Genomic DNA, 22929 nt, shown 5'->3' with positions numbered 1-22929 from the left:
CACATGCACAAACAACCCCACCACCCTATAACCAACCACTTCAACACCCCCTCCCAATCCCCCAAGGACATCCAAGTCCTGGGCCTCCTCCACTGCCAAATCCAAGCCACACGACAACTGGAGGAAGAACACCTCATCTTCCGCCCTATTTATCTCTCAGCCCCACACCCCCACCTGCATCCACCTATTGTCTTCCCAGCTACATTCCCCTAGCTGCAACCCCAACTCTCGCAGCCCCCTTCCCCCTCCACATTCCTAATGAATGGCTTACGCCTGAAACGTCGAATCTCCTGCTCCTTGAATGCTGTCTGACCTGCTGTACTTTTCCATCGCCACACTTTCCGACTCTAACTTCACCCTGAGCACCTTACAGTGTATATCAGTCTCTACAAAGATGTCAGAGCTTTATCAAGCTAAGATATCAATTTTACAAAACAGTTTATTCACTCTTGGCACCATTACCTGCTTGTAGTTGTTTTGCTTGGATGTTGATATTTTCATTACCTTTACAGATTGCAGTAGTTTGATTCTAATATTCTGTCAATGAGCACTAAGCTTAACGTTAACTGTTTATTGTTACATATAAGTTGTTTATTAATGTTGTCTCCTTAATTTATCTTCAAAGTTGTTTCTCATGTCTGTCGGTTGCCAAAAACTAAATCATTGTTTTGTAGTTTTATCCTTTATCTGCACTCCATGTGCTCCACCTAGGTTTTGGCTTTAAGAATATCAGCAGTTTTAGTCTAAAGAATGCATCACCAATTAATCTCTTTAAGATTGTGGTTCGAGCTCTTTCTGATGTAACAATTTGCTAAATTATTTCATGCAAAGAGAGCATTTATTTATATGATACATTTAGCAATAATCATTCGCCATTTCTTCCAGTTAAAAATGACGAAAGTTGAATTGCTACAGCTGTACAATCATGTGACAGAGAATTCAGATGTCATACAGTGTCGTTTAAAAACACTTGACCTCTAAAGTGCCTTCATTGTTTATGTTTCATATATAGGTGGGTTTGAAATTTCAAAGAAGTTAACAAAACTGAACAACCAACTTCGACAACAAGATCCACAATATCAATGACTCATACTGCAACAACAGGAATTCTTAACTATTTCATTAATTGTTATCAGATAAAAATACCATAGAAATAGGCAACACTTCATCAAGGAATTTTTCAGTAGGCCATGTCTGCAGTGACAATGGTCTGAATCTATTGAAACACTGACTAAAATTAATAAAAGCTTTTATCATTTGTCTTGCAGAACATTATGAATCATTTAAAAATGTATAATATAAATTGTTTGAATTTAATCTACAATGAAATTGGGCCTGGAAACCCACTCTTATCTAAACATATTGCATATTGGTTTAATGCGCAATCCCACTCTCTTTCTAAAATTTCTTTTAAATAAGATAAATGGATTATGTTTATATTGACTTTGATCTTTGGCACCTAAAGACCACAGGGAGGCTTTGTTCAGAGTAAATGTGTTCACTAGTTTATAAAAGAAGCAACAATTCAAGACATTAAAATAGGGTTCGGGTTAGGGTTAGAGTTGTATTAGGGTTAGAGTTTACTGACACCCTGTCAGTTAAAGAATTATACAATAAAATATAAAACAGAAAGTGCTGTAGGAACACTTTTTGAGTCCAATATGATTCTAATATGCCCTACCTGCCAATGTAGTTAACTCAGCCACATTAGGGAGATTTAAACAATCCTTGGATAAGGACATGGATGATGATGGGATCGTGTAGGGGGAGGACCTGAGAATAATTCACAGGTCGGCGCAACATCGAGGGCTGAAGGGCCTCTTCTGAGCTATATTGTTCTATGTTGTATGTTCTTCAAAACCAAATGAAAGGAATATGCAACTTGCTACCATCTACAAGTTTTGAAGATAATCTTTGTAATAGTTGCCCAGTTTTGCTCCAAAAACATGCTAATATATTTTATTTTATGTCTGCATTGTACACATTTTATTACAGAAACTTGAGACTCGGTGTTTTTGCCCATTTGTGTCAGTAGGTTATTTTAAGTCAAGGGACCTCCTCACATATATACATTTCAAAATAAGCGGAAACAGTCAACTGGTGGTTCCATTCTGTATTTCCATAAGGAAATCAGAAGGGATAAATATCTTCTGATACAGATACACAAAGTCCCACAACATGCTGTCAACAAAAACTTCTGATTCTCGAAGTCCTAGGTTACAACAGAGTCTGGGGGAGAAGGCATAATCTCAGAGTAATGGGTTGCCAATCAAAGGCAGAGCTAAGGAGAGATTTCTTCTCTTGAGGGAAATGAATCTGTGGAATTCTTTACCATGGAAGGCTGTAGAGATTAGGTCAGTCAGTACACTCAAGACTGAAATGGATGCATTTTTAACCAGTAAGGGAGTCAAGCGTTATAGGGGAAAAGCAAGAAAAGGCTTCCAGAAAGCCTTTGACAAGGTGCCACACAGGAAGCTACTGAGTAAGATAAGGGCCCATGGTGTTACATGCAAGGTGCTAGCATGGATCGATGCCTGATTATCTGGCAGAAAACAGAGAGTGGGGATAAAAGGGATGGCAGCTGGTGACAAGTGGTGTTCCACAATATTCAGTGTTGGAACCACAACTTTTCACTTTAACAATCTAGATGAAGGAACTGAGGACATTCTGGCTATGTTTGCAGATGACACAAAGATAGTTGCATTGAGGAAATGGGGAGGCTGCAGAAGGACTTAGACAGGTTAGGAGAGTAGGCAAAGAAGTGGCAGATGGAGTACAACGTGAGAAAATGTGAGGTTATGCATGTTGGTAGAAAGAATAGAGGCAAAGACTATTTTCTAAATAGGGAGAAAATTCAGAAGTCTGAAGTGCAAAGAAACTTGTGAGTTCTAGTCCAGGATTCGCTCAAGGCAAACTTGCAGGTTGACTCAGTAGTTATGAAGGCAAATGCAATGATGGCATTTATTTCGAGAGGACTTGAATATAAAAACAGGGATGTATTTCTGAGGCTCTGTAAGGCTCTGTTAAGGCCACATTTGGAGTATTGTGCACAGTTTTGTACCTCATACCTCAGGAAGGATGTACTGGCCCTGGAACATGTTCAGAGGAGGTTCATGAGAATGGTCCCAAGAATGAAAAGCTTAGCAAATGAGGAAGTTTGAGGATTCTGGGTCTACAATCAATGGAGTTTAGAAGGTTGAGGGGGAATCTAATTGAAACTTACAGAAGATTGGATGGCCTGGACAGAGTAGATGTTGGGAAAATGTAGGAGAGACAAGGACCTGAGGGCACAGCCTGAGAGTAAATGGAGGACCTTTTAGAACAGAGATAAGGAGAAACGTCTTCAGCCAGAGAGTGGTGAATCAATGGAATTCATTGCCACAGAAGGCTGTGGAGGCCAGGTCATTGAGTATATTGAAGACTGAAATAGAGTGGTTATTGATTGTAAAGGGGATCCAGGGAGAAAGAGTTGAGAAATTAGTAGCCATGATTAGATTACTTACAGCATGGAAACAGGCCCTTCAGCCCAACAAGTCCACACCAACCCTCCAAACAGCAACCCACCCAGAAACATTCCCCTAACACTGTGGGGCAATTGAACATGGTCAATTCACCTAACCTGCAAATCTTTTTTGGATTGTGGGAGGAAACCAGAACACCCGGAGGAAACCCACACAGACACGGGGAGAATGTGCAAACTCCACACAGACAGTTGCCTGAGGTGGGAATTGAACCCGGTGTGAGGCAGCAGTGCTAACCACTGCACTACCATGCCGTGATTGAATGGTGAAGCATACTCAATGGCCTGAATGGCCTATCAATCTTCCCACCTCTTCTTATCTATATCTACAGAGAAGCTTACTGTTAACACTGACTGGTAACATATCAGTGTTTTCATTAGATTCTCAGAGTGTTCAATTCTATGCTAGAACCTACAGTAAATATACCTGTAATGGTTTAGAAATAATTTCTGTCTTTATGGATAATTTTTTTTTGAAAACTTATAATCTCAGTTTCTCCAACTGAAAAGCAGGAATGGTCTTCTACCCATGACAAGCTTCTCCCCACACCCTCATTTCCTATCCACTCATTCAATTTAACATACAGCTCTGTCATTACTTACACAATGGTGCAGGATCACTGGCTTCTACTGTGCAGCATAATTAAACCACGGCAGAATTTTCTTATAGAGGGCCTGTCAGTCAAAAAGACCAAATTCTTTTCAAAATATTAATAATTGCTGCAACAAGTGTGTGAAATTATTACAACAGATTTGACCAATAGTGGCTGTTATTTTGATCCCTTCTGCCAAACTCTGATTCTGGATAACTAGGTTCATCACTATGCTCTGCATCCCAACTTCTAATGACCCTAAAACACCAAGGGTGTGTTTCCTTCTCTTGTGTCTAGCTTGGGTTCAATCAGCTACATCTGTGCAAATTCAGCCCATTTTTAATAAAAACAACATGAAAGAAATGTGTGAGGAAAGCTGGGTTAGGGTACATGCACTGCCATTGGATTTTCCAGCTCCATTAATATCTGGCCCTCCCAACAGCTGTCTTACCTTGTAAATGTCTTTGAACTCTTCGTTAACAGCAAAAAAAAGATGGATGTTATTGTCCGCAAGCTTTTGTGCCAACTGAGAAATGGATGGATGATCCTATAAATAAAAAACATTTTGGAAGTTGCAGAATAGCAAAGAAAATGAAATGCAAGTTGCACAACAATATCAGTGGCTTTGAAAAATTGCAACATGATCATATCAGGTCATTTCCTAATCTATATAACATCTTTATTTTTACAATTAACTTTCAACAATAATCTGTGATATTGATTTCACTCCTACCGACAGCATAGAGCAGACACACCTCCAATATGTCATTGGCAGCGTTGCCGATTTTATTTAAGTGTGTTCCGAGAATGCAATAGTTATCACATCTGTTTGATTACATGACATTCAAACATGTGACATTTGATCTTGTGACATTTACTATAGGACAATAGTCTAGTGGGTAGGGAAATTATGGTCACCACATTCCTGTAGTGCCGTGAGACCTGATTAGGTATCAGTGTGCAACAAAAGTTCCTTCAGTTATGTCTTCATCCTCCTGACTGAATGGGAGGATTGTTGAACAAATGTTAGTTTCCTCCTTCAAACCATAACTGTTCAGGCAATCTGTAAAACAACTGTAAAAACAACTTTGGTGGACGAGACATCCAGATGGCTGAAATTCTTCTCTCCTGACAGGTCAACTTTTAAATAGTCAGTGGTCCAGGTGTGTGCAGTTATCTGCATTTTCTAAGTGCACGTGTTCTTTCAGGACTTACATGGTCCAGTGTGTGCCAGGATAGTCACCTTCCAGTAGAACAAGAAGAGTCTTCTATATAGATAAGGTGATATTTACTGCATCTCTGCAACTGTTCGCAGGTTACAACAGGAGGTTCTACATTATACAAGGACTGTTGGGAAAACCTAGCCTTATGCCTGACTCTCAAGAGATCCTAGCTTTCTCCTGAAGTCTTCATTACATTGTCACAGTGGGTGGCACTTACTGCATCCAGGCAAGTATTGGTTCTTCTAAACCCTTTCAGATGCACAACAGTTAAGAACAGGTCACAGAAATCACTTAAAAAATACTTGAAAGGTCCCATTGAGGCATGGAACCATCGTCCTTAATAACCAGGAGAAGCTAGTTACATTCAATCAGAATGGCAATAACTTGGCCATTAAGAAAGGGTTGTGCGTTAGTCACAGCATCTTATGAATGACACAGGCGGGGAATAAAAAAAAATAGAAGCATATCCTGCAGTCTGGGATTGGCCTGCCTTATGGGGCAATCATATCCACAAAGGTCTGTAGGTCAAGGATCAACCTGTTCCCCCATGGCAGAAGCTCAGGACCCTGAGAAAATGTCACCCATGAATCAACAATGATTTTCTGTACCCAGAAATTTAATTAACTCAGCTGGACTTGCCACATAAACACAGAGGCTACAAGAGCAGGTCAGAGGCTAGGAATACCACAGCGAGTAACTCACCTCCTGACTCCCTAAAGCCTGTCCACCATCTACAAGGCACAAGTCAGGAGTGTGATGGAATACTCCCCACTTGCCTGGATGAGTGCAGCCCCAACAACACTCAAGAAGTTTGACACCATTCGGGACAAAGCAGTCCAGTTGACTGGTACCACATCCATAAGCACCCACTCTTTCCACCATTGCCACTCAGTAGCAGCAGTGGGTACTATCTACAATATGCTCTGCAGAAATTCACCAAACATCTTAAACTGCACCATTCAATCCCATGAACACTTCCATCCATTAGCACGAGGGTAGCAGATACATGAGAATACTACCACCTGCAAGTTCCTCTCCAAGCCACTCATCATCCTGACTTGGAACTATATCGTTGTCCTTTCACTGGCACTGTGTTAACTTCCTGGAATTCCTTCCTTATGGGCATTTGGGTCTACCTATAGCACAGTGACTGCAGCAGCTCACCACCACTTTTTCAACAGCAACTAGAGACAGGCAAGAAATGCCGGCCAGCCAATGATATCCATATCCCATGTTTGAATTTTTAAAAATTCTTAATACACATGGGTGGCCTGAAATAAAAACTGCATTACTAGAAATGTACTGGAGATTATACCTAAGTAAGCTAACATCCCAAAATATATCACGTTTTCATTCCTTGTTGCTGGGTCAATATCCACAGTTTTCTTCCTAACAATATTATAGAATCACCACAAGTGATTCAAGGAGATCACTTGGGCGGCACAGTGGCACAGTAGTTAGCACTGCTGCCTCACAGCGCCAGAGACCTGGGTTCAATTCCCGCCTCAGGAGACTGACTGTGTGGAGTTTACACGTTCTCCCCGTGTCTGCGTGGGTTTCCTCCGGGTGCTCCGGTTTCCTCCCACAGTCCAAAGATGTGCAGGTCAGGTGAATTGGCCATGCTAAATTGCCCGTAGTGTTAGGTAAGGGGTAAATGTAGGGGTATGGGTGGGTTGTGCTTCTGCGGGTCGGTGTGGACTTGTTGGGCCGAAGGGCCTGTTTCCACACTGTAATGTAATCTGTAAAAAAAGAGATGTAGTCTACCAGATCTCAGGGCATCAACTGGTAGTAATGCATGTGAGGTAGCCAGAATTACCATATCACAAAGACTAACAATAACACAATTGACTAAATCACTGATCAATTGCTGTGTTTGGTCTAATGTCCAGCGCAATTAGTAGGACAAGACGAACAATCAATCCTAACTATTTTCAAGCCAAGGTCAAAGAAGGCAATGGAAAATGCTTTGAATTATGTAAACCCCAAACAACACCTTTTTAATATAGATTCTCAAGAAGCATAAATAAATACTTTTTCTCTTAAAATAGCTGTATCATCTATCGAATATGTTTTTATGTTGAATTTAATAAGTTCAAAAGCAAGCTTACATGATGATGATTCAATGTATATACACCTTGACTATCAATGTGGCATTTACCATCATTGGGCAACAAACCGCTGCCTTTACCATCTCTAGCAAAATGGAGTCCTGTATTAGTGTAATAGACAAGCATTTTTGTGACAGACCTCCAACCAGTTGTATCCTGTAAGGTAAAGCAGATTTAAATAAATTAAAGGTAAATACAGACTTAGTTCAAAGAACAGTTTTACTTGGCGAAATGGCGAAAAGAGGAAGGATATAGAGATAAACTTGAAAAGTTGATTTCAGAGATATAAGCTTTAGAGAAAAGTCTTCCACATACCATTTACATTACAATATTATAGGAAGATGGCAATGTATGTACAGGTTTAGCACATTAAACTAAGGGGTCAGATATAATTAAAAGAATGTTATGATGATCCCAATTAATGTTATTATTGGACAAGTCAGATCCCAGATTGAAACCTGGTTTGATACTTTTCTTTACTTGAAGAGGTGGCCCTTCACTGAAGCACAACCATGAAATTTTGCAGGTTTAGTTCCATAAACCAAACTCGACATATAACACAATTCTAAACATTTAGAAGCACGCAGTAAAACACAATCCCATTAACCCCAAAAGAAGTCCTTTACAGTAGTGAGACCAGAGTGAATTCCCTTCTGTTTTATATTTATAAGGCTTTATTTAACTTTATTACCTTTCTTAAGAATCCAACAGCATCTTACTACAGTCTTCATGCAAATGAGCTTAGACTTTCTCAGCTTCAAACAACTCCTGTAGCATTTTGACCAAATGCTTTTTGTCTGGAACCTTTGAACTAAATTTCTTACACTGAGGTGAGTCTTTCTTAATAGTCCTAATAATCTCCCCCATGGAGGTCATGAAGAGCACCAAATATCTTGGCGTACAGCTGGTGGAGAATCTCACTTGGATCTTCAACACCAGCTCCATAACCGAAAAGGCCCAACAGAATCTCTACTTTCTGTGCAGGCTGGGGAAAGTCCATCTCCGAAACCCCATCCTCTCCAAATTCGACAGAGGGTTCATTGAGAGTATCCTGAGCTGCTGCATCACTGTCTCGATTCGCAAGATCCTACAACGGATAGTGAGGAGAGCTGAAAGTATCATTGGGGTCTCTCTTCCCTCCATTACAGTCATTTACACCACACGCTGCATCCAAAAGGCTAGGAGCATTGTGGAAGACCCCATACACCCCTCAATCAAACTCTTCTCCCTCCTGCATCTGGCAGAAGATACTGGCGCATTCGGTCTCTCTTGGCCAGACTGTGCAACAGTTTCTTCCCCCAAGCCATCAAGCTCCTTAACACAGTATGATCAGACTCTTTCCCATCTGAGATTCTTTGTACAATTTTGAGTTGCTGCTAGAAAAATGTGTATTATTTGTCATTCTTCTATTACACTGTAACTTGGGTGTTTTGTACTTCTTATGTACGTTAAGCCATGCACGATTGTGTAGTTTGTGTTGTCCAGGTAGCACCCTCGGTGCTGGAGGAACGCTGTCTCATTTTTACTGTATCAATTGTATACGGTAGAAATGACAAATAAAAAGCTACTCTACTCTACTCTACCTTCCACAGGAGTAATTGTTTTATGTATCCAGCTTCACCTAAGACTTCTGCCAAACTACCAAACTAAAACCCAAAAAGCTTTTGTCCTAAGCTATGACTGTTTCCCCAAAGCACCCCCAAAATTCCAAAATCTTCTGTCCGAAAGCTTAAACACGACAATGTTTACTTTCTTGTTGAGTAACATTCAGTAATAGTTATACAGCTAACCTTTATCATTTTTAAGGCTCAGGTTTTGCTGTGGTTTATTTCTAAACACAATTGCTATAACATTGTTGTTCAAGTAAAGATTTGACAGCCTCGGGATCAGGGCCAAATGAGATCAACATCAATGAGAATAATTCCAACACGCAGAACAGCTGATGCACACTACAGATGTTGGATCAAGAGGTCATTTAGAGACCTTGATCCACCCATCACTGTTTCAAAACTCCAGTTGAACTTAAGGATTTTGAGAAAACACACAGCCATCACCTTCCTCAGCTTCTTGGGAACATTCCTAAAGACAGCTGTCACCGAGCACCTTTAACACTGCTTCAAGCACATTAATTCTCTCAAATCAACATCAATCAAGTGGGAACTTGCTTCAAATGTCAGAATAAATCCCAATGCAGCTTCAATAAAATGATTGCCGACTTATTCTCCTGCTGAATATCAAAAAGGTTTTGATAATGAATACAAAATACCACTTCCCAGAATGACATCCCCAATAACCTGATTCATTGTTAATACAGCAAGATCTTTCCTAACACTATAGGAAACTTGAACGTTTATTTTTGACTCATTTCTTCTGGTGTTAACAACATCAAAATGGGGTCACTCATCTTATAGTCCTATTAAGACCAGAGATGTGACCAGCAATATTTTAAATGGGTGCTATAATTGGTAGGCGAAAGTGAGGACTGCGGATGCTGGAGATCAGAGTCAAGATTAGTGGTGCTGGAAAACACAGCAGGTCAGCAGGAAAATCGACGTTTTGGGCAATTTTAAATGGGTGCTATAATTGGTAGGCGAAAGTGAGGACTGCGGATGCTGGAGATCAGAGTCAAGATTAGTGGTGCTGGAAAAACACAGCAGGTCAGCAGGAAAATCGACGTTTTGGGCAAAAGCTCTTCATCAGGAATGAGGCAGGGCTTTTGCCCAAAACGTCGATTTTCCTGCTTCTTGGATGCTGCCTGACCTGCTATGCTTTTCCAGCACCGCTAATCTTGAGTCTGCTATAATTGTAGTCTAACTTGATTCCTGATGAAGGGCTTATGCCCTGAAATGTCGATTCTTCTGCTCTTCAGATGCTGCCTGACCTGCTGTGCTTTCCCAGCACCAAACTCTCGACTCTAACCTGACTCATGATCTGATGACTGTGTCACATGATCCTGCCCCATTAGTTACCTGATGAGGAAGCAGCACTCCGAAAGCTAGTGCTTTCAAATAAACCTGTTAGACCTTAACCTGGTGTTGTGTGATTTTCACGTGATGTGAAGGTGTCAGTGTTGGACTGGGGTGGACAAAGACAGAAATCACATGACACTGGGTTATGGTCCAACAGGTTTATTTGAAATCATAAGCTTTTAGGGTGTTGTCCCTTTGTAGTGTGGACTACACCTGATGAAGGGGCTACACTCCATAAGCTTGTGATTTCAAATAAACCTGTTGTCATGTGATTTCCAACTTGATTCAGACAATAGACTCATTATAGCACAGAGATCAATGCTCTGTGAACCCCCAATGGTAATTTTCAGAATTTCTGTTCATCATTCATAGTCAAGGATGACCACAACTTCATATAGAATTCACTGAGTTAAATTTCAACTGTGATGTGTTCAAAAATAGCTAACCAGTCCAATTTGGCCACAGTGTGATATGCTGTATGTTGGATACACATTGTTTGTACAGAAGAGTTTCTGGCAGCTCTGGACTCGTAAAGCTTACATTTCCTGCTGGCCAATGGGAATTTGTTCAGATCCTAAGAGATAGCTGATGAGACCGCAACACACAGAGAAATCTTATGCAAGGTTTTGCCATGTAGCAGGGGAGAAGTTCAATGCTTCAGTGAAACCTACAGGATGCCCCTGAAGTGTTTTTTTTTGTGTCTCCATGTGAACATTTGTCTTAAGTAAGTCCACCATTGGAAAGTTTTCCTGGCAAGTACTCAACAGTCATCTGGCACCATGTGCTTAAAGCTCCTCTACAAAATCGGGGACTGAGACACATCAGGACTATCCGTAAACCATGAAATGGCTGAAGCCTTGTCTAGTGTAAGCGTCAAGCAGCTCCACCAGTAAGTGTTACAAGCATATTATATTTAATCATTTTGTCAGCTTGAATGGGAAGAATTGAGGATGTCTGGTTTATGCATTTTAAAAAACATCAATGAAAGGTTATCGGAGAATAACGCTTTATTAGGCATTTCTTGATAGTAACAAGCCTTGTAATAACTGTTTGTGTATTGGAGGGCCTCTGTCTGTCAGGCTGAAAGGTCTGCTTCGGATATTGTTTGGTGATCAGCTTGCTACCCAGCTGAGCTCTCCTGTATGCTACCTGACACACTGATCTAACTGCTTTTGTGTGAGAAGTCTCTGAAAGAATGGTATGTATTGCAAGATAGTCAACATTTCCAGTGTTTTGCTTCTACAACACTGATTGCCATCTTTGGTGGGAAGTGGTTGGCTGCTGGACCAAACACACTGTGAACAATTTCACAGGTAATGGAGCAAAAGGACTCCAGGAGCCTGATCAAGATCAGATTAGGATCTTTTCTTGGGCAGATGGAGTAACAGTCATAGAGATGTAAAGCATGGAAACAGATCCTTTGGTCCAACCTGTCCATGCCGACCAGATATCCCAACACAATCTAGTCCCACCTGCCAGCATCTGGCCCATATCCATCCAAACCTTTCTTATTCATATACCCGTCCAAATGCCTTTTAAATGTAGCAATTGTACCAGCCTCCACCACTTCCTCTGGCAGCTCATTCCATACACGTACCACCCTCTGTGTGAAAAAGTTGCCCCTTAGGTCTCTTTTATATTTTTCCCCTCTCACCCTAAACCTATGCCCTCTAGTTCTGGACTCACCGACATAGGTATATAATTCCAGTTCTGCCACTCCAAGCCTCTCTCCTTGAAGAATCACAGCCCTGTAACTTTGATAAAAGCAAAAAAAACTGCACTTGCTGGAAATCTGAAACAAGAGCAGAAATTGCAGGAGAAACTCAGCAGGTCTGGCAGCATCTGTGGAGAGAAAGCAGAGTCAATCCAGGTTCAGTGACCCTTCTTTAGAATTTCTGTAATGTTAACTCTGCTTTTGCTTCACAGATGCTGCCAGAGCTGCTGAGGTTCTGAAGTGATTTCTGCTCTTGTTCCTGTAACTTTGCTGCTTGGTAAGGATGTCATATATTGGGAGGCCCAGGGCCAATAGGCTGCGACTCTGCAATTTGCAGACATGATGTTAGTAATGTCATTGCCTCAAACTCATGGACACGCATTCACCGTGGGCAAAAAATGGTCACCTCGTAAACACCACAGATACATGCTGGCATCTTGGCCTACGCAGCAAGTGTGTTCCTCTGGTAACACAAACCTCCCCACCCACCCACCTACACAGTAACAGAGATCAGTTAGCACACTCTCTCGCCACATGCAGTCAGCAGCAATCGCCACAGGTTACAAGATCTCAGTGGGTGCACCACTCTGTGCATGGGCGATCAAACAGTGCACTTTATGTATCCCCCAAGTGAAATCGAACCCCATCTGTACAGCAGAAATCTGTACTGTAAACAATCCTTTTCCACATTTAAACTCGACTTCATTTACTTTGTTATCAAATTTGCAACTGAATATTGGGCATTCCTCAGTGTGCCAGGCTTATTGGCTCCTATTAGCATGAGAAGTTAGCTAACCTTGCTAATTTATCTTTTTCAGCTGCACAGTTAATGATATTACAGGTCGAGTTGTTTGGTACATTTCTGATATTATTATCATGATGCTATTATGGTTAGTTCTCGTCTGCCCAGTGCAGCTTTTCTTGGTGTTGTTACAGGGTTCGGGTGTTAAGCCAGTATTTGTTGCCCACTCCCAGGTTCCCTTGAGCTAAGTGACGTGCTGGGCTATTTCAGTGGGCAGTTAAGAGTCACTCACAATTCTGTGGGTCAGATCTAGCACAGACTGAGGAAAGACAACACTAGTCCTCCTTAAAGGCTCTAAGCGAACCAAATGATTTTGTATGACAAGGTATGACATTTGTATGACATTAATCTAGCTGTATTATCACTAGACTATTAATCCAGAGACACAGGTCATGTTTGGTCTTGTCCCACCATGACAGGTGGTGAAGTTCTAATCCAATAAAAATCTGGAATTAAGATTTAGGAATCAATTAATAATTCCCCTGACTTAAGGAATTAAACTATTGCTGATAGTCAGGAAAAACCCATCTGGTTCAGGAAACTGCCATCCTTACCTGGCCTGACCTAGATGTAACTCCAGACCTACCGCAATGTGGTTGACTCTTAGCTGCCCTCTGGGTGATAAATACTGGCCTAGACAGCAATGCCCACATTCCAAGACTGAATAGTAAAAAAAAACAATAGTTCCATTGTCACCGTTGCTAAATCCAGCTCTCAAACTGCTTCAGCCTCAAACTTCCTAGTCCAGTGACATTCCCCATGGTGATTGATTTGACCGATTAGTCCTACTGTACGACATATCACTGGCATTCAGTCTGTGATTAAAGTCATAGTCTGTGCTCTCATGATTTCCAAATTGAGCTTTCAGCTTCTGGCTGAAACACACAGATCACGGATTGCTTTCTATTGCAATTTTTCATCAGGAGGGTGAAGCTGAATGCAAGACTCTGTCGAAAATTGAAGCTTATTTGAAAAGAGGTACAGGGATACACAATTATTAGGAAGAAGAGGTTCTTGCTGTGCTGAGAAAGAAAGCTTCTCTGCCTTCAAGGCGAGGATATTCAGAATTATATTCAGCTAACGGTGGGAATGGCAGCTCCTATGCTGCCTTAGTACATGGAAATGAAATGCTGGCTGAATGGGATGAAAATAGTTAGTCTGTCGTGGTTGACTAGTACAGACTCAATGGGCCGAAGAGTCTTTTCCTGACATAATAGAAACACCCACATTTAGATTAAAGAGGCATTGATATTTAAACTTTGAAGTATTTCCACTCACCCCACAGACCACAGCTTGCATTATAGCATCAGTACCATCTTCTGAAGAATTCTGACTTGCAGTGAAAGTCTGACTGTTGAGGAGTGTATTGAATCTAGCCCCATCAGAGGTCAGTGATAGAACATTCTTGAAACTGAATTGACTTCCACAGATTTCTCCAGCTGTACAAGAATTTTTCTGCAAGATACCAAGCCCTAAAAGAAAACCCATTCACTGATAAGGAAATGTTACTTGAGCCAAGATAAGTAAAGTAGAGAAGGCTAATTTTAAAAAAAGATGCAATGAAAAATGTTGCTCAGAGAGAGTCATAGAATCCTGCAGCACGGAGACAGGCCCTTTGGCCCAAACTGGTCCATGCCAACCAAAATGTCCGTCCACCTTAACTTCATTTTCCTGCACTTGACCCATATCCTTTCAAACCTTTTCTGTCCATATATATGTCCAAATGCCTTTTAAATGTTGCTAATGTATCCACCTCAAATACCACCTTCTGTGTAAAAAAGTTGCCCCTCAGGTTCTCTATTATTGTTTCCCCTCTAACCTTAAACTGATGCCCTCTAGTTCCCCCACCCTGGAAAAAAGACTGAGTGCATTCACCCCATCCATGCCTCTCAGGATCTTACACACTTCTACAAGATCCCCCCTCAGTCTCCTAAGCTCTAAAGGTAAAAAGCTTGATCAGGTTTACAATAAATTCAGGGCTGTGACATGAAACTTATTTTGCCAAAGTCAACTTTTCTGAGGGGGAGAAAGCAGTCTAGTCTTATCTTACAATTCTTATGCTGTCTATTGTGGTGTTTTATACAACTTCAAGGATCCAGATCAGGAAAGAAAGGTTTAAGGCTTTCATTACCAATCCTGAAATCAGTAGTTGTCTTCTGCAATTTTCTCTCCAGCTCAATTCCTAGCCTTTTCATGTTTTCTAAGTCATCCTGCTGAGAAAGGGAGAGGTCCACAAGGTAGTAAAGATCAATGGGATAGTCTTCAGCTCTCTGAAACTGCAGTGAGAAGGTTTGAGGCTCACCTGAAAAGTCACAAAAAATTTGTATGTTATGAAATCACAAATATGAAATATACAAGAGCTATCTACAAGATGCACTGCTTTGATTGTACCTTTCCCCATGACTTCTATCATCCAGAAAGACCAAAGCAGCAAATGCATGGGAACACCTCCCACTGCGAGTTCCCTCTAAGCCACACAACATTCTGATTTTAACTGTAGCACGGTTCCTTTGATGTTAATCAGTTAACATCCTGAAAGACCCTTTCTAACAGCACTGTGGGAATGTGTTTATTGCAAACATTTCAGAGGTTCAACAAAACCTGTACCTTCCCAAGGGCAATTAGGGATGGGTAATAAACACTGACTATGCACATATCCTTCATGCAAAAGAAAAACTTTACAAGATCATTAATGCTGAAAGACTCCTTAATGAGATAGTGATCCAGCAGAAATCAGCAAGTAAACATGTGAATTCAAAGGCAGTGTGTTCCAAATGCAAATCAATTGGTCAATCTACCAGGCTGGAAGCAAAACACAATTTATTTTTACACTATAGTTAAAATATGGACAAAATAAGAATTTAATAAAAGCTTACCTGTAACTCTATTGAAATAATTAACAGGAATATATATATGTTACCTACTGCTGATTAGCTGTTCCAATATAGTAACATCCCATAAACACACCCTTGGCAAACACAAACTCAGTCAAATAGATTGTCTCACATGCATCGTTTCTCCTGTCCAGGAAGAAAGAAGACCAATAGAAAATACTGAGAGAAAGAGAGATGAAGAAAACTCAAGAGCTTCGCTGTAGCTACTGAAAGTTAAACTAAATTCCTGATTCTGTGGGAGCTTGATTCCACCTCTTTAAAAATAAACCCATGGCCTCACAAGAACAGACCCTCTGTCACCTCTTAAAGCCATAGTATTGTCTCACTAACAATGAAAGGGTGTTTTGCACTATCTGGTTGTCTTCCCTTGGTATTCTAAGATAGGTAAGAGCATGTCTTTTCTTGGTGGAAGGAATCCTGCTGAAAGCCCACTGTGCAGTGTTGAGGTTTCATTATGTAAAAAGCGAGCAATACTGAAGTTATCATTGTTGCGCATTAATTATTGGCAAGTAAGTCAGTCTATACATTAGTAAATCAAGTCCATTTCACGTCTTTGACAACTGTGAAATGGGGCAGGATAGGGCTGGTGTTCCAAATTCAAAGTTTTTTATTCATAATGTCTATTTAATGCAGGTTAAAATGGAACATTGAAAAGGTCATGGGACCTGTTCTAACACCTGCCAACAGGGTTGGTTTTTAAAGTTTGAAAATGGGAAGAGAAGTTTGGTTTAGTGGGAACAAGGTGCAACTGTTCATACCTGTAGACAATAGTAAGAGCAATAATTAAGAGCAGTAATCTTCATGAATTGGTGATTCAAGTTAGAAGGGAATACTTGCAGTATGGAAACAGGTCATTTGGCCCAACAAGTCCACACTGACCCTTAGAAGAGTATCCCACCCAAACCTATTCCCTATTACTCTACATTTACCCCTGACGAATGCACCTAACCTACACATCCCTGAACACTATGGGCAATTTAGCATAACCAATTCACTCAAAGTGTGCATCTTTGGATTGTAGAAGGAAACCGGCGAACATGAAAGTAACCTACGCAGACACGTGGAGAATGTGATTAGGTTAGATTACATTACAGTGTGGAAACAGGCCCTTCAGCCCAATAAGTCCACACCGACCCTCCGAACCGCAACCCACCCATACCCCTACATTTACCCATTACCTAACACTACGGGCAATTTAGCATGGCCAATTCACCTGACCTGCACATCTTTGGATTGTGGGAGGAAACCGGAGCACCCGGAGGAAACCCACGCAGACACAGGGAGACATTCAAACTCCACACATACAGTCACCTGAGGCAGGAATTGAACCCGGGTCTCGGGCGCTGCGAGGCAGCAGTGCTAATCACTGTGCCACCATGCCGCCCAAAAGTTGGCAAAAGAAAGCCTAGAAGATGAATTCACAGCCTATGTCATAGATCAATCCATTCTGACGCCACCAAGGGGACAGATTATTTTAGATCTGGTAATGTTTAATGAGGCAGGATTGATTAATGACCTCAGAGTAAAGGATCTTCTCAGTAAAACTGATCTTAACATTGTAGAATTTCAATTTTAGTTACATGGTGAGAAACATGAGTCTGAAATTAGTGTCTCAAACATAAACGAAGGCAATGATATGTGTTTGAAGTTACAGTTGACTCAAATGAAATGGAACTCAAACATTGCTTAAAGATGACAAGTAAGTGAAACTTTTCAATTTGCACTGAACAGAGCTACAGCTGAATAAAGGGACACTATTTAATACAGCATGACAAGAGGATGCTGATTGGTTTGACCCTCATTGGCATGGAGATTTAGCAAGAACAATTACCCGTCAAGTTTAATTCTCAGCCAGGCGGGTAGATTCTGATTGGCCACAGCATTAACACAAGGATGTAGCATAGACTAGCTGTCTCCATGACAATCTTTCTGGAAAAGGTGCAATATTTGTACAAATTCCTTTTGACCACATAAAAAGGATCCTGTGCATTTTTATAGAGTCATAGAGATGTACAGCACTGAGTTTAAATGATTACTAGTGTAATTATTAGCGCAGACCAGATTACAGAATTATAGAACGTAGAATGGGAAAATCGGGTACAGGGAAGGAGATAGAAAAGTAGGGGAGATATTTAAGGAGATATTTTCTAATGCTGAACTAATGTATGGAGAAAAAATTGCTTTATGCTGTGAGAGCAATCTTTGACTAACTAAAGAAGTCATTGATGGCATCAATTCAAATAAAACATGTACAGTACTGCAAAGATTAATGTTAGGCTATAACATTGAGAAAATGTTAAAAACAAACAAAAAAGGCAGAAATTGTAATGGGAGAGAAATATTGGAAATCCTGAATAAGAAGATAAAGTGCTACAGCATCAGCATGAGGAAGAGTGATCAACATTTTGAGTAGAACTTACCACAAGACTATATTTAACAGCATGCTTATAGAAGTGAGTTTGCATATTATATATATTTAAGATTGAGAATTATTGATGCTGCATAGACAATGGTAACTATAAAGTCTTACACAACAATCTGTGAATAATTATGTTTGATCGAAAGCTTTCACTGGGCTTTCCTGTAATTTGATGTACCTGGTCGTAATTTCACAATAAGCTTCTGTGTTTGAATCTGGCTTACATCCTCGGAATTCACTTTCTTCCCATTTTCCACACCAGTCAGATTTTTATCACTAATAATTCTCACAGAACCTTTAGGATTTTCAATATGTTCCATTGGACATCCTCTTCTTTTTAATGATTCAATATCATCACAGCGTGCCATTGGTAGTACCCCATGCCTCAAGAATTCCTATAAAACAGGACAGACTGGATAAGTTAATTTGCTTTTTTAGCAGTAAAGCTATTCAGATTTTCCAAGAGCCATACAATGTTTTACAGTACAAAGGCAGCCAATCCACCCAACAAATGTCTGTGCAGGTTTTTATTGAGAGAAGTCCAAAATTAATCACATGATCCTGCTCTTTCCCTACAGTCATGCATCTTCTCTAACTCAAACATTGAGGCATTTTGCTTTAGCTGATGTCTCTGTCTTTCTGGTAGTGTCATTATGAATCTATGCTTTGCTCTGTATATGCCTTAACCACAGAAAACACAATGCATGATTGTAGCACACGCCAACTAGATGTTGCTTAGATATTCGACTGATCTCTGCATCCAGGTAGCTTGCACTGTCCTGTTCATTGGCTGGATATATCAGTACTGGGTGGATATTGTGAGTGACTAGCACTGCTTAAAGCTGGACTGTGCTTCTTCCAGTGGAGGTACATAGTGGCTGAAGGACGTACCGGGAGTTGTGATATTGCAGAATCTGATCTGGGAAAGCATTCCTGGAAAAAGTGAACTACAAATTTTTTTCAATTCTTGGTGGCCTCATCAGAGGATGCAAAAGGAGAGATATCCTGTATCCACAGGAGAGCTTCCAGAAGGATGGTCAAAAGGCGATTGGAACAGTTAACTATGAATGTCAAGTTATAAGAACCTGAATGTAGTGCTGCAAGACACTTTATGCTCCCTGAAGAGTAGTCAACAATAGTTAATACATCATCAAATGCTATATCCTATCAACTGCACCATTAGCGTCAGTACTGCTCAAAATGCCAGACCCCTACCGCTCACCGTCAGCCATCTCTATGGATTAGACCTCATTGATGTGCTTCACCTCATCCTCATACACTTCACACTGCTCCAAGCCTCTCACGGGCTACACACACTGGTGGCGATTCCATTCTAACAAGTAATTCGCCAAAGCAGACTGCATCACCTTCACTGACCCACTTTCCTCTCTCTTACAGGATAGATGCATTATTGTTCACCTACAAAGAAAGGAACTAGCTGTTCAGTGAGTCCCTGATCACTGCTAAGGTCGTTTCTATTCTTCAATTTCAACATAGTACACAAATTGGTGACAACCTAATAAAATTTATTTTAAAATGACGTAAATAAGTGAATAATGGAATTAAATGATGAATTAAAACTCACTAAGTTTGGCTGCTCAGGTAGTGCGTCAAAACTGCAGCATGTAGGAGCTCTGGGACACCATTGTGATCCTGGGTAAACCCATTTGCAATAAATGCTTTAAGTCCATGCAGCTCCAGCTCAAAGTCTACAGACCAGAGGCTTAACTACAGATCAGAGAATGGGGCAAGGTCCCTTGGGTTCTTAGTACTGGGTACAGTAATGCCACTTATAATAGGGACATGATGTTGTGGCTATGAGTCTGGCAGATAATGTGACTCAGAAGGCAGGAGTGCAGGAGTGTCAAACTTTGCTGTCGTCCAATAGGATTGAGGCTCTCTCAGTGAGTTTGGATGAGCAAAGGCGTTATAGCGTGGGTGAGCTAACTGACCATGACGCTGTGGTACAGGGAGACATTCAAGTGGTGTGAACAACCAGGAATGGCGTTGTTATGGGGACAGTAGAGTGAGGAGGATTGACACTGTTCTCTATAGCAAAGTGAGAGAGCCCAAATGGCAGTGTTCTCTGCCCAGTGCCAGGGTTTGTCTACACAGAGCTACAAAGGAACTTGCAGCGAGAGACTGCGAATCCAGTCACCATAGCCCATGTGGGTACCAACAACATAGCAAGACATAGGCAAGAGGTTCTGCATATAAAGTATGAGCAGATAGGCACCAAATGTAAAAACAGAATCTCAAAGGTTATATTCTCCAAAGTATTACTTGAGGTGCATGCAGATTGGCACGGGGGTACATAAAATGAGAAAGCTGAATATGTGGCTCAAGTTCATGTGTTGGAGAAGTGGGTACTGGTTTGTGACCAATAGGAGCAGTATTGGGGAAATGGAATGATCTACACTTGAACCATGTTAGAACAGTGTTCTTGTGAACTGCATAATGAAGGAGGTAGAGAGGTTGCAAATTAAATAAGGATAGAAAATTAGGTGTGGAAAGATGAAGTATATCAAATATTAGAGACAAGGTAAGAGGAGAAACTGGTAATATGGGAAATGAAGGTCAGAGAATGATAGAAAGAGACAAAGAGAGAGGAAAAAGCAAGGAGTATACAACTAATGAAAGATAACAAAAAGACAAACTAAAAGCCATCTGAATGTGTGTATAATTCATAGCAAAGTTAACAAATTAATAACACCCACTGAGAAGATAAATATGAGCCAATTACCATTATGGAAACATGGCCATAGAATAACCATGAGTGGGTCCTCAATATTGAAAGGTATATGACATGCAAGAAGAATAGGACGCTAGGGAAAGGTGGATGGGTAGCACTGCCAATCAAGGCTGGCATTTGTAAAACAGTTAGAGATGATCTTAGTTCAGAGCAGGATGTGGAATTGTTTTGGGGGAATATAACAAATAGTAGGGGAAAAAAGTCAGTAGTGGGAGTTGTCTACAGGCCCCTTAACAGGAACTGCAATACAGGATAAAGTATACATGAGGAAATAGTAGGTGCCTGTGGAAAAGAGTTGACAATAATCATGGATGATTTTAATCTACATACGAACTAGAAAAATCAGATTGGCTATAGCAGCCTGGATGAGGAGTTTTTAGAATGCTTTGCAAATAATTTCTTTAAAGCAACACATATTAGAACTGAGCAGAGAGCAGGTGATATTAAGCTTGGTATCCTGTTTAATGTGACAGGATTAATGAATGATCTCAAAGTAAAAGCACCACTAAAATAACAGTGACCACAACCTGATTAAATTTTATAAGTAGTTTGAAAGAGAGAAGACTGAGGCTGAGTCTAGTATTTCAAACCTAAATAAAGGCAACTATGTGTTTTTTTTTCTTTCACTCTCTCTTCACAGAAAGAGCGGGAGCACCGGCGCAACATCGAGGGCCAAAGGGCCTGTACTGCGCTGTATTCTTCTATGTTCTATGTTCTATGTGGGAATGAAAGCTAAACCATCTGAAGGAACTGGCATACAAGGCTGGGTTACAGATCAATAAGCATTTGAAGTAAGTGTGACCACCCTGTGGAGCCCTTTTCTTCTAGGTTGTGAATCTGTGGAATTCGCTACCCAAAGTGGGACAGTGAGTAAATTTAAGGAGGAGTTAGACAGATTTTTAAATTGGTAATGGGTTGAAAGGTTATGGAGAGAAGGCAGGAAAATGGGGCTGAGGAGCATATTATATATATTTCAGAAAATGTAGTATAAGTATGTTCCCACTATAAAGAAAAATTCTCATATGGAATCCAAAGCTCAAACAGATCAGCCATGATCTTGTTGAATGACAGAGCAAGCTTCAGGTCTATTGGTCTACTTCTGTCCCAATTCTTAGAGTTCAAGTGAAGCCCATCCTACCAGAAGTACCCCTTTCTAATCCAGTTTTGATGCCAGTGCTCCAAAAGCTAAAACCCATTCCACCCAAATCAATCTCTGAGCCACACATTTGACTCCACAACTTTATTTACCCTACGCCAGTTTGTTTGTGGCTCAGTAGTAATCCTGAGATTATCTTGGAGGTTCTGCTTTTCAATTTACGTCTTAACTGTTCAACATCTTTCAGCAAAACCTTCTTTCTTGTCCTTCCTAAGCTGTTGGTACCATCATGGACAACAGCTACTGGTTCTCTCTCTCACCTCCCTCTCTGAGTTCTTCCACAGCCCCAAGGAGCTATCCTTAACACTGGTACCAGGCAGGCAAAACAGACTTCGGGACTCCTGCTCATGACTGCAGAGAACACTACCTATTTCCTCTTATCACACTGCCCCCTACCTCAACTACTTTCCTATTTCCTTCCCCCACTTGAATGGCTCCCTGTAACAAAGGGCCATAGTCACCCTCCCTGCAGTGCCTACTCTCGCCCACACAGCTTGTAAGAAGCTTGTAACTGTTGGATAATTGCAGGGGTGGAGGGTCCTCAATTTGAACCCCCAGGCCCTCAGACCTGCCTCACCACACCCTCCTGTCCCTGATCACAGACCGATTTAAAAGTACTTAGTCTGAGAAGTATGACCTCTTTATGGAGCAAATGCCCAGGTATCTTTCCCCTTCCCTAGTGTGACATAATGTCTGAAAGTCAGACTCCAGCTCCACTACTCAGGTCCAAAGATCCTTGAGCTGCACACACTTACTGCAGATGTGTTCGCTCTGAATCA

General features: G+C 40.9%; 1 protein-coding gene across 7 annotated transcripts in view; it reads right to left on the bottom strand.

Moving 5' to 3' along the window:
* The window catches only part of LOC122550083 (integrin beta-1-like), a 279698-nt gene that overhangs the window by 227060 nt on the left and 29709 nt on the right, over positions 1-22929 (bottom strand). For all 7 annotated transcript variants that reach the window (XM_043690619.1, XM_043690612.1, XM_043690614.1 and 4 more), the window contains 5 exons: positions 18421-18637; positions 15061-15231; positions 14208-14401; positions 7445-7600; positions 4565-4660 (listed from right to left, as the gene is read on the bottom strand). In XM_043690619.1, the coding sequence (XP_043546554.1) occupies positions 4565-4660; positions 7445-7600; positions 14208-14401; positions 15061-15231; positions 18421-18637 (834 nt within the window). The remainder of the gene's footprint in view (positions 1-4564; positions 4661-7444; positions 7601-14207; positions 14402-15060; positions 15232-18420; positions 18638-22929) is intronic.

This window comes from Chiloscyllium plagiosum, chromosome 5 (assembly GCF_004010195.1).
Source record: "Chiloscyllium plagiosum isolate BGI_BamShark_2017 chromosome 5, ASM401019v2, whole genome shotgun sequence".
NCBI classification, from domain to species: domain Eukaryota; kingdom Metazoa; phylum Chordata; class Chondrichthyes; order Orectolobiformes; family Hemiscylliidae; genus Chiloscyllium; species Chiloscyllium plagiosum.
The sequence above is the reverse complement of the archived record's forward strand: the minus strand, read 5'-3'. Positions and strand labels throughout refer to the sequence as shown.